The sequence below is a fragment of the Hyperolius riggenbachi genome, chromosome 3 (genome assembly GCF_040937935.1).
Source record: "Hyperolius riggenbachi isolate aHypRig1 chromosome 3, aHypRig1.pri, whole genome shotgun sequence".
In the NCBI taxonomy this organism is placed as follows: Eukaryota; Metazoa; Chordata; class Amphibia; order Anura; family Hyperoliidae; genus Hyperolius; species Hyperolius riggenbachi.
The window spans coordinates 3,667,679-3,684,511 of NC_090648.1; the positions used below are offsets into that span (position 1 = coordinate 3,667,679).

At 44.8% G+C, this 16,833-nt stretch overlaps 1 protein-coding gene across 5 annotated transcripts in view; it reads left to right on the plus strand.

Annotated features, from left to right (window-relative positions):
- The window catches only part of DLG4 (discs large MAGUK scaffold protein 4), a 508,272-nt gene that overhangs the window by 92,651 nt on the left and 398,788 nt on the right, over positions 1-16,833 (plus strand). For 3 of the 5 annotated variants that reach the window (XM_068273811.1, XM_068273809.1, XM_068273810.1), the window contains exon 3: positions 4,292-4,365. The exons of the other annotated variants lie outside the window; for them this stretch is intronic. In XM_068273811.1, coding sequence (XP_068129912.1) covers positions 4,292-4,365 — 74 coding nt within the window. The remainder of the gene's footprint in view (positions 1-4,291; positions 4,366-16,833) is intronic. 5 annotated transcript variants of the gene reach the window in all.

The window sequence follows — 16,833 nt, forward strand, 5'->3', positions numbered from 1 at the left end:
GAGAGATAGGAGAATCCAGCAGGGGGAGGAGCCTCTGGTAATGGGTGCAGAAGGTGTGCAGAGCTGGGAACTCAGGGGCACAGAGATCTCACCCCCAGAGTCCCTGAGAGATAGAGGAATCCAGCAGGGGGAGGAGCCTCTGGTAATGGGTGCAGCAGGTGTGCAGAGCTGGGAACTCAGGTGCACAGAGATCTCACCCCCAGAGTCCCTGAGAGATAGGAGAATCCAGCAGGGGAGGAGCCTCTGGTTATGGGAGCAGCAGGTGTGCAGAGCTGGGAACTCAGGTGCACAGAGATCTCACTACCAGATCCCCTGAGAGATAGGAGAATCCAGCAGGGGAGGAGCCTCTGGTAATGGGAGCAGCAGGTGTGCAGAGCTGGGAACTCAGGTGCACAGAGGTCTCACCACCAGATCCCTGAGAGATAGAGGAATCCAGCAGGGGAGGAGCCTCTGGTAATGGGTGCAGCAGGTGTGCAGAGCTGGGAACTCAGGTGCACAGAGGTCTCACCACCAGATGCCTGAGAGATAGAGGAATCCAGCAGGGGGAGGAGCCTCTGGTAATGGGTGCAGCAGGTGTGCAGAGCTTGGAACTCAGGTGCACAGAGATCTCACCCTCAGAGCCCCTGAGAGATAGAAGAATCCAGCAGGGGTAGGAGCCTCTGGTAATGGGTGCAGCAGGAAGGCAGAGCTGGGAACTCAGGTGCACAGAGATCTCAACACCAGATCCCCGAGAGATAGAAGAATCCAGCAGGGGGAGGAGACTCTGGTAATGGGTGCAGCAGGAGGGCAGAGCTGGGAACTCAGGTGCAGAGATCTCACCACCAGATCCCTGAGAGATAGGAGAATTCAGCAGGGGGATTAGCCTCTAGTAATTGGTGCAGCAGGTGTGCAGAGCTGGGAACTCAGGTGTACAGAGATCTCACTACCAGATGCCTGAGAGATAGAAGAATCCAGCAGGTGGAGGGGCCTCTGGTAATGGGTGCAGCAGGAAGGCAGAGCTGGGAACTCAGGTGCACAGAGATCTCACCACCAGATCCCCGAGAGATAGAAGAATCCAGCAGGGGGAGGAGACTCTGGTAATGGGTGCAGCAGGAGGGCAGAGCTGGGAACTCAGGTGCAGAGATCTCACCACCGGATCCCTGAGAGATAGGAGAATCCAGCAGGGGGAGGAGCCTCTGGTAATGGGTGCAGCAGGTGTGCAGAGCTGGGAACTCAGGTGCACAGAGATCTCACCACCAGATCCCCGAGAGATAGAAGAATCCAGCAGGGGGAGGAGACTCTGGTAATGGGTGCAGCAGGAGGGCAGAGCTGGGAACTCAGGTGCAGAGAACTCACCACCAGATCCCTGAGAGATAGGAGAATGCAGCAGGGGGAGGAGCCTCTGGTAATGGGTGCAGCAGGTGTGTAGAGCTGGGAACTCAGGTGTACAGAGATCTCACCACCAGATCCCCTGAGAGATAGAGGAATCCAGCAGGGGGAGCAGCCTCTGGTAATGGTTGCAGCAGGTGTGCAGAGCTGGGAACTCAGTTGCACAGAGATCTCACCACTAGAGCCCCTGAGAGATATAGAATCCAGCAGGGGGAGGAGCCTCTGGTAATGGGTGCAGCAGGTGTGCAGAGCTGGGAACTCAGTTGCACAGAGATCTCACCACTAGATCCCTGAGAGATATAGAATCCAGCAGGGGGAGGAGCCTCTGGTAATGGGTGCAGCAGGTGTGCAGAGCTGGGAACTCAGTTGCACAGAGATCTCACCACTAGATCCCTGAGAGATAGAAGAATCCAGCAGGGGGAGACGCCTCAGGTAATGGGTGCAGCAGGTGTGCAGAGCTGGGAACTCAGTTGCACAGAGATCTCACCACTAGAGCCCCTGAGAGATATAGAATCCAGCAGGGGGAGGAGCCTCTGGTAATGGGTGCAGCAGGTGTGCAGAGCTGGGAACTCAGTTGCACAGAGATCTCACCACTAGATCCCTGAGAGATAGAAGAATCCAGCAGGGGGAGACGCCTCAGGTAATGGGTGCAGCAGGTGTGCAGAGCTGGGAACTCAGGGGCACAGAGATCTCACCACTAGAGCCCCTGAGAGATATAGAATCCAGCAAGGGAGGAGCCTCTGGTAATGGGTGCAGCAGGTGTGCAGAGCTGGGAACTCAGGTGCACAGAGATCTCACCACCAGATCCCTGAGAGATAGGAGAATCCAGCAGGGGGAGGAGCCTCTGGTAATGGGTGCAGCAGGTGTGCAGAGCTGGGAACTCAGGTGCACAGAGATCTCACCACCAGATCACTGAGAGATAGGAGAATCCCGCAGGGGGAGGAGCCTCTGGTAATGGGTGCAGCAGGTGTGCAGAGCTGGGAACTCAGGTGCACAGAGATCTCACCACCAGATCCCTGAGATATAGATTCCAGCAGGGGGAGGAGCCTCTGGTAATAGGTGCAGCAGGTGTGCAGAGCTGGGAACTCCGCTGCACAGAGATCTCACCACCAGATCCCTGAGAGATAGAAGAATCCAGCAGGGGAGGAGCCTCTGGTAATGGGTGCAGCAGGTGTGCAGAGCTGGGAACTCAGGTGCACAGAGATCTCACCACCAGATTCCTGAGAGATAGAAGAATCCAGCAGGGGGAGGAGCCTCTGGTAATGGGAGCAGCAGGTGTGCAGAGCTGGGAACTCAGGTGCACAAAGATCTCACCACCAGATTCCTGAGAGATAGGAGAATTAAGCAGCGGGAGGAGCCTCTGGTAATGGGTGCAGCAGGTGTACAGAGCTGGGAACTCAGGGGCACAGAGATCTCACCCCCAGAGCCCTGAGATATAGAATCCAGCAGGGGGAGGAGCTTCTGGTAATGGGTGCAGCAGGTGTGCAGAGCTGGGAACTCAGGGGCACAGAGATCTCACCCCCAGAGCCCTGAGATATAGAATCCAGCAGGGGGAGGAGCTTCTGGTAATGGGTGCAGCAGGTGTGCAGAGCTGGGAACTCAGGTGCACCGAGATCTCACCACCAGAACCCTGAGAGATAGAGGAATCCAGCAGGGGAGGAGCCTCTGGTAATGGGTGCAGTAGGTGTGCAGAGCTGGGAACTCAGGTGCACAGAGATCTCACCACCAGATCCCCTGAGAGATATAGAATCCAGCAGGGGGAGGAGCCTCTGGTAATGGGTGCAGCAGGTGTGCAGAGATGGGAACTCAGGTGCACAGAGATCTCACCACCAGATCCCTGAGAGATAGAGGAATCCAGCAGGGGGAGGAGCTTCTGGTAATGGGTGCAGCAGGGGGGCAGAGGTGGGAACTCAGGTGCACAGAGATCTCACCACCAGAGCCCCTGAGAGATAGGAGAATCCAGCAGGGGGAGGAGCCTCTGGTAATGGGTGCAGCAGGTGTGCAGAGCTGGGAACTCAGGTGCACAGAGATCTCACCACTAGATCCCTGAGAGATAGAGGAATCCAGCAGGGGGAGGGGCCTCTGGTAATGGGTGCAGCAGGTGTGCAGAGCTGGGAACTCAGGTGCACAGAGATCTCACCACCAGAGCCCCTGAGAGATAGGAGAATCCAGCAGGGGGTGGGGAGCCTCTGGTAATGAGTGCAGCAGGTGTGCAGAGCTGGGAACTCAGGTGCACAGAGATCTCACCACTAGATCCCTGAGAGATAGAGGAATCCAGCAGGGGGAGGGGCCTCTGGTAATGGGTGCAGCAGGTGTGCAGAGCTGGGAACTCAGGTGCACAGAGATCTCACCACCAGAGCCCTGAGATATAGAATCCAGCAGGGGGAGGAGCCTCTGGTAATGGGTGCAGCAGGGGGAGGAGTCTCTGGTAATGGGTGCAGCAGGGGGAGGAGTATCTGGTAATAGGAGCAGCAGGGGGAGGAGTCTCTGGTAATGGGTGCAGCAGGGGGAGGAGTCTCTGGTAATGGGTGCAGCTGGGGGAGGAGTCTCTGGTAATGGGAGCAGCAGGTGGAGGAGTCTCTGGTAATGGGAGCAGCAGGGGGAGGAGCCTCTGGTAATGGGTGCAGCAGGGGGAGGAGCCTCTGGTAATGGGTGCAGCACGGGGAGGAGTCTCTGGTAATGGGTGCAGCAGAGGGAGGAGTCTCTGGTAATGGGAGCAGCAGTGGGAGGAGTCTCTGGTAATGGGTGCAGCAGGGGAGGAGTCTCTAGTAATGGGTGCAGCAGGGGGAGGAATCTCTGGTAATGGGAGCAGCAGGGGGAGGAGCCTCTGGTAATGGGTGCAGCAGGGGGAGGAGTCTCTGGTAATGGGGTACTACGTCAGGGCTGGTGGAACTGCATAATAAAACATTTGTTTTTCCTGCAGATATTCAGGAGTTCTATGAGCTGATGTTAAGTCACACCGCGGCAGCCCCGCTGAGGCCAGGACACTTGGGAAAGGTGAGTTCCCTGGTCACATGATTGGTGAATGTCACATGACACACATGTGTACTGCTGCAGAAACATCATTTGGGGCCCGGAAACCACAGCAAGATCTTTCCTGATTTATCTATCATTTCATTGTCATAATAGTACAGTACATTACCTCCTCCGAGCTTTTCCCCATTCACTCTGCCCACCCTGAGATCATACTACAGTACTGATATATTATTGTTATTATTATTATTATTATGTATTTATATAGCACAGACATCTCCTGCAGCACATTACAGAGTACAGAGTCATGTCACTGGCTGTCCTCAGAGGAGCTCACACTCTAATCCTACCATAGTCATAGTCTAATGTCCTACCATATTATTATTATGTATTTATACAGCACTGACATCTTCTGCAGCACTGTACAGATTACATAGTCATGTCACTGACTGTCCTCAGAGGAGCTCACACTCTAATCCTACCATAGTCATAGTCTAATGTCCTACCATATTATTATTATGTATTTATACAGCACTGACATCTTCTGCAGCACTGTACAGATTACATAGTCATGTCACTGGCTGTCCTCAGAGGAGCTCACACTCTAATCCTACCATAGTCATAGTCTAATGTCCTACCATATTATTATTATGTATTTATACAGCACTGACATCTTCTGCAGCACTGTACAGATTACATAGTCATGTCACTGACTGTCCTCAGACGAGCTCACACTCTAATCCTACCATAGTCATAGTCTAATGTCCTACCATATTATTATTATGTATTTATATAGCACTGACATCTCCTGCAGCACATTACAGAGTACATAGTCATTTCACTGACTGTCCTCAGAGAAGCTCACACTCTAATCCTACGATAGTCATAGTCTAATGTCCTACCATATTATTATTATGTATTTATATAGCACTGACATCTTCTGCAGCACATTACAGAGTACATAGTCATGTCACTGACTGTCCTCAGAGGAGCTCACACTCTAATCCTACCATAGTCATAGTCTAATGTCCTACCATATTATTATTATGTATTTATATAGCACTGACATCTTCTGCAGCACTTTACAGAGTACATAGTCATGTCACTGACTGTCCTCAGAGAAACTCACACTCTAATCCCACCATAGTCATAGTCTAATGTCCTACCATATTATTATTATGTATTTATATAGCACTGACATCTCCTGCAGCACATTACAGAGTACATAGTCATGTCACTGACTGTCCTCAGAGGAGCTCACACTCTAATCCTACCATAGTCATAGTCTAATGTCCTACCATATTATTATTATGTATTTATATAGCACTGACATCTCCTGTAACACTTTACAGAGTACATAGTCATGTCACTGACTGTCCTCAGAGGAGCTCACACTCTAATCCTACCATAGTCATAGTCTAATGTCCTACCATATTATTATTATGTATTTATATAGCACTGACATATCCAGAAGCACATTACAGAGTACATAGTCATGTCACTGACTGTCCTCAGAGGAGCTCACACTCTAATCCTACCATAGTCATAGTCTAATGTCCTACCATATTATTATTATGTATTTATATAGCACTGACATCTCCTGTAACACTTTACAGAGTACATAGTCATGTCACTGACTGTCCTCAGAGGAGCTCACACTCTAATCCTACCATAGTCATAGTCTAATGTCCTACCATATTATTATTATGTATTTATATAGCACTGACATATCCAGAAGCACATTACAGAGTACATAGTCATGTCACTGACTGTCCTCAGAGGAGCTCACACTCTAATCCTACCATAGTCATAGTCTAATGTCCTACCATATTATTATTATGTATTTATATAGCACTGACATCTTCTGCAGCACTTTACAGAGTACATAGTCATGTCACTGACTGTCCTCAGAGAAGCTCACACTCTAATCCCACCATAGTCATAGTCTAATGTCCTACCATATTATTATTATGTATTTATATAGCACTGACATCTCCTGCAGCACATTGCAGAGTACATAGTCATGTCACTGACTGTCCTCAGAGGAGCTCACAATCTAATCCTACCATAGTCATAGTCTAATGCCCTACCATATTATTACTATGTATTTATATAGCACTGACATCTTCTGCAGCACATTGCAGAGTACATAGTCATGTCACTGACTGTCCTCAGAGGAGCTCACAATCTAATCCTACCATAGTCATAGTGTAATGTCCTACCATATTGTTATGTATTTATATAGCACTGACACCTCCTGCAGCACTATACATAGTACATAGTCTTGTCACTGACTGTCCTCAGAGAAGCTCACACTCTAATCCTACGATAGTCATAGTCTAATGTCCTACCATATTATTATTATTATTATGTATTTATATAGCACTGACATCTTCTGCAGCACATTACAGAGTACATAGTCATGTCACTGACTGTCCTCAGAGAAACTCACACTCTAATCCCACCATAGTCATAGTCTAATGTCCTACCATATTATTATTATGTATTTATATAGCACTGACATCTTCTGCAGCACATTACAGAGTACATAGTCATGTCACTGACTGTCCTCAGAGGAGCTCACAATCTAATCCTACCATAGTCATAGTCTAATGTCCTACCATATTATTATTATTATGTATATATATATATATATATATATATATATATATATATATATATATATATATATATATATATATATATATATATATATATATATATATATATACAGCACTGACATCTCCTGCAGCACAATACTGAGTACATAGTCATGTCACTGACTGTCCTCAGAGGAGCTCACAATCTAATCCAACCATAGTCATAGTCTAATGTCCTACCATATTAATATGTATTTATATAGCACTGACATCTTCTGCAGCACATTGCAGAGTACATAGTCATGTCACTGACTGTCCTCAGAGGAGCTCACAATCTAATCCTACCATAGTCATAGTGTAATGTCCTACCATAATATTATTATGTATTTATATAGCACTGACACCTCCTGCAGCACTATACATAGTACATAGTCTTGTCACTGACTGTCCTCAGAGAAGCTCACACTCTAATCCTACGATAGTCATAGTCTAATGTCCTACCATATTATTATTATTATGTATTTATATAGCACTGACATCTTCTGCAGCACATTACAGAGTACATAGTCATGTCACTGACTGTCCTCAGAGGAGCTCACACTCTAATCCTACCATAGTCATAGTCTAATGTCCTACCATATTATTATTATGTATTTATATAGCACTGACATCTTCTGCAGCACTTTACAGAGTACATAGTCATGTCACTGACTGTCCTCAGAGAAGCTCACACTCTAATCCCACCATAGTCATAGTCTAATGTCCTACCATATTATTATTATGTATTTATATAGCACTGACATCTCCTGCAGCACATTACAGAGTACATAGTCATGTCACTGACTGTCCTCAGAGGAGCTCACACTCTAATCCTACCATAGTCATAGTCTAATGTCCTACCATATTATTATTATGTATTTATATAGCACTGACATCTTCTGCAGCACATTACAGAATACATAGTCATGTCACTGACTGTCCTCAGAGGAGCTCACACTCTAATCCTACCATAGTCATAGTCTAATGTCCTACCATATTATTATTATGTATTTATATAGCACTGACATCTCCTGCAGCACATTACAGAGTACATAGTCATGTCACTGACTGTCTTCAGAGGAGCTCACACTCTAATCCTACCATAGTCATAGTCTAATGTCCTACCATATTATTATTATTATGTATATATATATATAGCACTGACATCTCCTGCAGCACATTACAGAGTACATAGTCATGTCACTGACTGTCCTCAGAGGAGCTCACAATCTAATCCTACCATAGTCATAGTCTAATGTCCTACCATATTAATATTATTATGTATATATATATATATATATATAGCACTGACATCTCCTGCAGCACATTACAGAGTACATAGTCATGTCACTGACTGTCCTCAGAGGAGCTCACAATCTAATCCTACCATAGTCATAGTCTAATGCCCTACCATATTATTACTATGTATTTATATAGCACTGACATCTTCTGCAGCACATTGTAGAGTACATAGTCATGTCACTGACTGTCCTCAGAGGAGCTCACAATCTAATCCTACCATACTCATAGTGTAATGTCCTACCATATTATTACTATGTATTTATATAGAACTGACATCTTCTGCAGCACATTGCAGAGTACATAGTCATGTCACTGACTGTCCTCAGAGGAGCTCACACTCTAATCCTACCATAGTCATAGTCTAATGTCCTACCATATTATTATTATGTATTTATATAGCACTGACATCTCCTGTAACACTTTACAGAGTACATAGTCATGTCACTGACTGTCCTCAGAGGAGCTCACACTCTAATCCTACCATAGTCATAGTCTAATGTCCTACCATATTATTATTATGTATTTATATAGCACTGACATCTCCTGTAACACTTTACAGAGTACATAGTCATGTCACTGACTGTCCTCAGAGGAGCTCACACTCTAATCCTACCATAGTCATAGTCTAATGTCCTACCATATTATTATTATGTATTTATATAGCACTGACATCTCCTGTAACACTTTACAGAGTACATAGTCATGTCACTGACTGTCCTCAGAGGAGCTCACACTCTAATCCTACCATAGTCATAGTCTAATGTCCTACCATATTATTATTATGTATTTATATAGCACTGACATCTTCTGCAGCACATTACAGAATACATAGTCATGTCACTGACTGTCCTCAGAGGAGCTCACACTCTAATCCTGCCATAGTCATAGTCTAATGTCCTACCATATTATTATTATGTATTTATATAGCACTGACACCTTCTGCAGCACATTACAGAATACATAGTCATGTCACTGACTGTCCTCAGAGGAGCTCACACTCTAATCCTACCATAGTCATAGTCTAATGTCCTACCATATTATTATTATGTATTTATATAGCACTGACATCTCCTGCAGCACATTACAGAGTACATAGTCATGTCACTGACTGTCTTCAGAGGAGCTCACACTCTAATCCTACCATAGTCATAGTCTAATGTCCTACCATATTATTATTATTATGTATATATATATATAGCACTGACATCTCCTGCAGCACATTACAGAGTACATAGTCATGTCACTGACTGTCCTCAGAGGAGCTCACAATCTAATCCTACCATAGTCATAGTCTAATGTCGTACCATATTAATATTATTATGTATATATATATATATATATAGCATTGACATCTCCTGCAGCACATTACAGAGTACATAGTCATGTCACTGACTGTCCTCAGAGGAGCTCACAATCTAATCCTACCATAGTCATAGTCTAATGCCCTACCATATTATTACTATGTATTTATATAGCACTGACATCTTCTGCAGCACATTGCAGAGTACATAGTCATGTCACTGACTGTCCTCAGAGGAGCTCACACTCTAATCCTACCATAGTCATAGTCTAATGTCCTACCATATTATTATTATGTATTTATATAGCACTGACACCTCCTGCAGCACTATACATAGTACATAGTCTTGTCACTGACTGTCCTCAGAGGCGCTCACACTCTAATCCTACCATAGTCATAGTCTAATGTCCTACCATATTATTATTATGTATTTATATAGCACTGACATCTTCTGCAGCACATTACAGAGTACATAGTCATGTCACTGACTGTCCTCAGAGGAGCTCACACTCTAATCCTACCATAGTCATAGTCTAATGTCCTACCATATTATTATTATGTATTTATATAGCACTGACACCTCCTGCAGCACTATACATAGTACATAGTCTTGTCACTGACTGTCCTCAGAGGCGCTCACACTCTAATCCTACCATAGTCATAGTCTAATGTCCTACCATATTATTATTATGTATTTATATAGCACTGACATCTTCTGCAGCACATTACAGAGTACATTGTCATGTCACTGACTGTCCTCAGAGGAACTCACACTCTAATCCTACTATAGTCATAGTCTAATGTCCTACAATATTATTATTATGTATTTATAGAGCACTGACATCTTCTGCAGCACATTACAGAGTGCATAGTCATGTCACTGACTGTCCTCAGAGGAGCTCACAATCTAATCCTACCATAGTCATAGTCTAATGTCGTACCATATTAATATTATTATGTATATATATATATATATAGCATTGACATCTCCTGCAGCACATTACAGAGTACATAGTCATGTCACTGACTGTCCTCAGAGGAGCTCACAATCTAATCCTACCATAGTCATAGTCTAATGCCCTACCATATTATTATGTATTTATATAGCACTGACATCCCCTGCAGCACTTTACAGAGTACATAGTCATGTCACTGACTGTCCTCAGAGGAGCTCACACTCTAATCCTGCCATAGTCATAGTCTAATGTCCTACCATATTATTATTATGTATTTATATAGCACTGACATCTTCTGCAGTACATTACAGAGTACATAGTCATGTCACTGACTGTCCTCAGAGGAACTCACACTCCAATCCTACCATAGTCATAGTCTAATGTCCTACCATATTACTATTATGTATTTCTATAGCACTGACATCTTCTGCAGCACATTACAGAGTACATAGTCATGTCACTGACTGTCCTCAGAGGAGCTCACAATCTAATCCTACCATAGTCATAGTCTAATGTCCTACCATATTATTATTATGTATTTATATAGCACTGACATCTCCTGCAGCACATTACAGAGTACATAGTCATGTCACTGACTGTCCCCAGAGGCGCTCACACTCTAATCCTACCATAGTCATAGTGTAATGTCCTACTATATTATTATTATGTATTTATATAGCAGTGACATCTTCTGCAGCACATTACAGAGTACATAGTCATGTCACTGACTGTCCTCAGAGGAGCTCACACTCTAATCCTACCATAGTCATAGTCTAATGTCCTACCATATTATTATTATGTATTTATATAGCACTGACATCTTCTGCAGCACATTACAGAGTAAATAGTCATGTCACTGACTGTCCTCAGAGGAGCTCACACTCTAATCCTACCATAGTCATAGTCTAATGTCCTACCATATTATTATTATGTATTTATAGAGAACTGTCATCTTCTGCAGCACATTACAGAGTGCATAGTCATGTCACTGACTGTCCTCAGAGGAGCTCACACTCTAATCCTACCATAGTCATAGTGTAATGTCCTACCATATTATTATGTATTTATATAGCACTGACATCTTCTGCAGCACATTACAGAGTACATAGTCATGTCACTGACTGTCCTCAGAGGAGCTCACACTCTAATCCTACCATAGTCATAGTGTAATGTCCTACCATATTAATATTATTATGTATTTATATAGCACTGACATCTTCTGCAGCACATTACAGAGTACATAGTCATGTCACTGACTGTCCTCAGAGGAGCTCACACTGTAATCCTACCATAGTCATAGCCTAATGTCCTACCATATTATTATTATGTATTTATAGAGCACTGACATCTTCTGCAGCACATTACAGAGTACATAGTCATGTCACTGACTGTCCTCAGAGGAGCTCACACTCTAATCCTACCATTGTCATAGTCTAATGTCCTACCATATTATTATTATGTATTTATATAGCACTGACATCTTCTGCAGCACTGTACAGAGTACATAGTCATGTCACTGACTGTCCTCAGAGCTCACACTCTAATCCTACCATAGTCATAGTCTAATGTCCTACCATAATCTTATTATGTATTTATATAGCACTGACATCTTCTGCAGCACTGTACAGAGTACATTGTCATGTCACTGACTGTCCTCAGAGGAACTCACACTCTAATCCTACTAAAGTCATAGTCTAATGTCCTACCATATTATTATTAAGTATTTATAGAGCACTGACATCTTCTGCAGCACATTACAGAGTGCATAGTCATGTCACTGACTGTCCTCAGAGGAGCTCACACTCTAATCCTACCATAGTCATAGTCTAATGTCCTACCATATTATTATTATGTATTTATAAAGCACTGACATCTCCTGCAGCACATTACAGAGTACATAGTCATGTCACTGACTGTCCTCAGAGGAGCTCACACTCTAATCCTACCATAGTCATAGTGTAATGGCCTACCATATTATTATTATGTATTTATAAAGCACTGACATCTTCTGCAGCACTGTACAGAGTACATAGTCATGTCACTGACTGTCCTCAGAGGAGCTCACACTCTAATCCTACTATAGTCATAGTCTAATGTCCTACCATATTATTATTATGTATTTATAGAGCACTGACTTCTTTTGCAGCACATTACAGAGTGCATAGTCATGTCACTGACTGTCCTCAGAGGAGCTCACACTCTAATCCTACCATAGTCATAGTGTAATGGCCTACCATATTATTATTATGTATTTATAGAGCACTGACATCTCCTGCAGCACATTACAGAGTACATAGTCATGTCACTGACTGTCCTCAGAGGAGCTCACAATCTAATCCTACCATAGTCATAGTGTAATGTCCTACCATATTATTATTATGTATTTATATAGCACTGACATCTCCTGCAGCACATTACAGAGTACATAGTCATGTCTCTGACTGTCCTCAGAGGAGCTCACAATCTAATCCCACCATAGTCATAATGTAATGTCCTACCATATTAATAATATTATGTATTTATATAGCACTGACATCTTCTGCAGCACATTACAGAGTACATAGTCATGTAAATGACTGTCCTCAGAGGCGCTCACACTCTAATCCTACCATAGTCATAGTGTAATGGCCTACCATATTATTATTATGTATTTATATAGCACTGACATCTTCTGCAGTACATTACAGAGTACATAGTCATGTCACTGACTGTCCTCAGAGGAACTCACACTCTAATCCTATCATAGTCATAGTCTAATGTCCTACCATATTATTATTATGTATTTATAGAGCACTGACATCTTCTGCAGCACATTACAGAGTGCATAGTCATGTCACTGACTGTCCTCAGAGGAGCTCATACTCTAATCCTACCATAGTCATAGTGTAATGGCCTACCATATTATTATTATGTATTTATATAGCACTGACATCTTCTGCAGTACATTACAGAGTACATAGTCATGTCACTGACTGTCCTCAGAGGAACTCACACTCTAATCCTATCATAGTCATAGTCTAATGTCCTACCATATTATTATTATGTATTTACAGTATATAGCACTGACATCTTCTGCAGCACATTACAGAGTACATAGTCATGTCACTGACTGTCCTCAGAGGAGCTCACACTCTAATCCTACCATAGTCATAGTCTAATGTCCTACCATATTATTATTATGTATTTATAGAGCACTGACATCTTCTGCAGCACATTACAGAGTGCATAGTCATGTCACTGACTGTCCTCAGAGGAGCTCACAATCTAATCCTACCATAGTCATAGTCTAATGTCCTACCATATTATTATTATGTATTTATATAGCACTGATATCTTCTGCAGCACATTACAGAGTACATAGTCATGTCACTGACTGTCCTCATAGGAGCTCACAATCTAATCCTACCAAAGTCATAGTCTAATGTCCTACCATAATATTATTATGTATTTATATAGCACTGACATATTCTGCAGCACATTACAGAGTACATAGTCATGTCACTGACTGTCCTCAGAGGAGCTCACAATCTAATCCTGCCATAGTCCTAGTCTAATGTCCTACCATATATTATTATGTATTTATATAGCACTGGCATCTTCTGCAGCACATTACAGAGTACATAGTCATGTCACTGACTGTCCTCAGAGGAGCTCACACTCTAATCCCACCATAGTCATAGTCTAATGTCCTACCATATTATTATTATTATGTATTTATATAGCACTGACATCTTCTGCAGCACATTACAGAGTACAGAGTCATGTCACTGACTGTCCTCAGAGGAGCTCACACTCTAATCCTACCATAGTCATAGTCTAATGTCCTACCATATTATTATTATGTATTTATATAGCACTGACATCTCCTGCAGCACATTACAGAGTACATAGTCATGTCACTGACTGTCCTCAGAGGAGCTCACACTCTAATCCTACCATAGTCATAGTCTAATGTCCTACCATATTATTATTATGTATTTATATAGCACTGACATCTCCTGCAGCACATTACAGAGTACATAGTCATGTCACTGACTGTCCTCAGAGGAGCTCACACTCTAATCCTGCCATAGTCATAGTCTAATGTCCTACCATATTAATATTATGTATTTATAGAGCCCTGACATCTTCTGCAGCACATTACAGAGTATGTAGTCATGTCACTGACTGTCCTCAGAGGAGCTCACAATCTAATCCTACCATAGTCATAGTCTAATGTCCTACCATATTATTATGACACATCTCACAGTTATAAAACACATAAAGATGAATTATTTGTCCGTTCTCGTTTAAAACGATACCCCACATTTTATTACTAGCTGAGCATGTGGCAGAGCGTTGTCCTCAGTCTGCGCGTCTGTGGCGATCGGATGCGTTTGCTAGGGCGACAGTTTGGGGGGCCATAGTGCTGTAAAGATGCATCGCTACGCAACGGCATGGGTGAGTTTTGTCCCTTAGGTCTGGGTTGGTGTCTCTGAGGTCTTGGTTGGTGTCCCTGGAGTCTGGGTTGGTGTCTCTGGAGTGTTGGCTGGTATGTCTGTCTGGGTTAGTGTCTCTGGGGTCTGGGTTGGTGTCTCTGGGGTCTTGGTTGGTGTCTTGTCTCTGGGGTCTAGGTTAGTGTATCTGGGGTCTTGGGTGGGTTCTGTCTCTGAGGTCTGGGTTGGTGTCTCTGGGGTGGGTTCTGTCTCTGAGGTCTGGGTTGGTGTCTCTGGGGTCTGTGTTAGTATCTCTGGGGTGGGTTCTGTGTCTGAGGTCTGGGGTGGGTTCTGTGTCTGGGTTGGTGTCCCTGGGGTCTAGGTTGGTATCTCTTGGGTCTGGGGTGGGTTCTGTCTCTGAACTCTGGGTTGGTGTCTCTGGGGTCTGGGGTGGGTTCTGTCTCTGGGGTCTGGGGTGGGTTCTGTCTCTGAGGTCTGGGGTGGGTTCTCTGTCTGGGTTGGTGTCTCTGGGGTCTAGGTTGGTATCTCTGGAGTCTGGGGTGGGTTTTGTCTCTGAGGTCTGGGGTGGCTTTTGTGTCTGAGGTCTGGGTTGGTGTTTCTGGGGTGTTGGTTGGTGTCTCTGAGGTCTTAGTTGGTGTCTTGTCTCTGAGGTCTGGGTTGGTGTCTTTGGGGTCTAGGTTGGTATCTCTGGGGTTTGGGGTGGGTTCTGTCTCTGAGGTCTGGGGTGAGTTCTGTGTCTGAGGTCTGGGGTGGGTTCTGTGTCTGAGATCTGGGTTGGTTTCTCTGGGGTGTTGGTTGGTGTCTCTGGGGTCTTGGTTGGTGTCTTGTCTCTGAGGTCTGGGGTGGGTTCTGTGTCTGAGGTCTGGGTTGGTGTCACTGGGGGGTTGGTTGGTGTCTCTGAGGTCTGGGTTGGTGACTCTGGGGTCTTGGTTGGTGTCTTGTCTCTGAAGTCTGGGTTAGTGTCTCTGGGGTGTTGGTTGGTGTCTCTGAAGTCTGGGTTGGTGTCTCTGGGGTCTTGGTTGGTGTCTTGTCTCTGAAGTCTGGGTTAGTGTCTCTGGGGTGTTGGTTGGTATCTCTGAGATCTGGGTTGGGGTCTCTGAGGTCTGGGTTGATGTCTCTGAGATCTGGGTTGGTGTCTCTGGGGTCTTGGTCGGTGTCTTGTCTCTGAGGTCTGGGTTGGTGTCTCTGGGGTCTGGGTTCTGTGTCTGATGTCTGGGGTGGGTTCTGTGTCTGAGGTCTGGGGTGTTGGTTGGTATCTCTGAGGTCTGGGTTGGCGTCTCTGAGGTCTGGGTTGGTGTCTCTGAGGTCTGGGTTGGTGTCTATGGGGTCTTGGTCGGTGTCTTGTCTCTGAGGTCTGGGTTGGTGTCTCTGGGGTCTGGGGTGGGTTCTGTGTCTGATGTCTGGCGTGGGTTCTGTGTCTGAGGTGGGTTCTGTCTCTGGGGTCTGGGGTGGGTTCTGTCTCTGAGGTCTGGGTTGGGGTCTTGCCTCTGGGGTGGGTTCTGTCTCTGGAGTCTTGGTTGGTGTCTCCAGGGTCTGGGTTGGTGTCTTGTCTCTGGGGTGGGTTCTGTCTCTGAGGTCTGGGTTGGTGTCTTGTCTCTGGGGTGGGTTCTGTCTCTGAGGTCTGTGTTGGTGTCTTGTCTCTGGGGTGGGTTCTGTCTCTGAGGTCTGGGTTGGTGTCTCTGGGGTGGGTTCTTCTTTCTCTGAGGTCTGGATTGGTGTCTCTGGGGTGGATTCTGTCTCTGAGGTCTGGGTTGGTGTCTTGTCTCTGGGGTGGGTTCTGTCTCTGAGGTCTGGGTTGGTGTCTCTGGGGTGGGTTCTGTCTCTGAGGTCTGGGTTGGTGTCTCTGGGGTGGGTTCAGT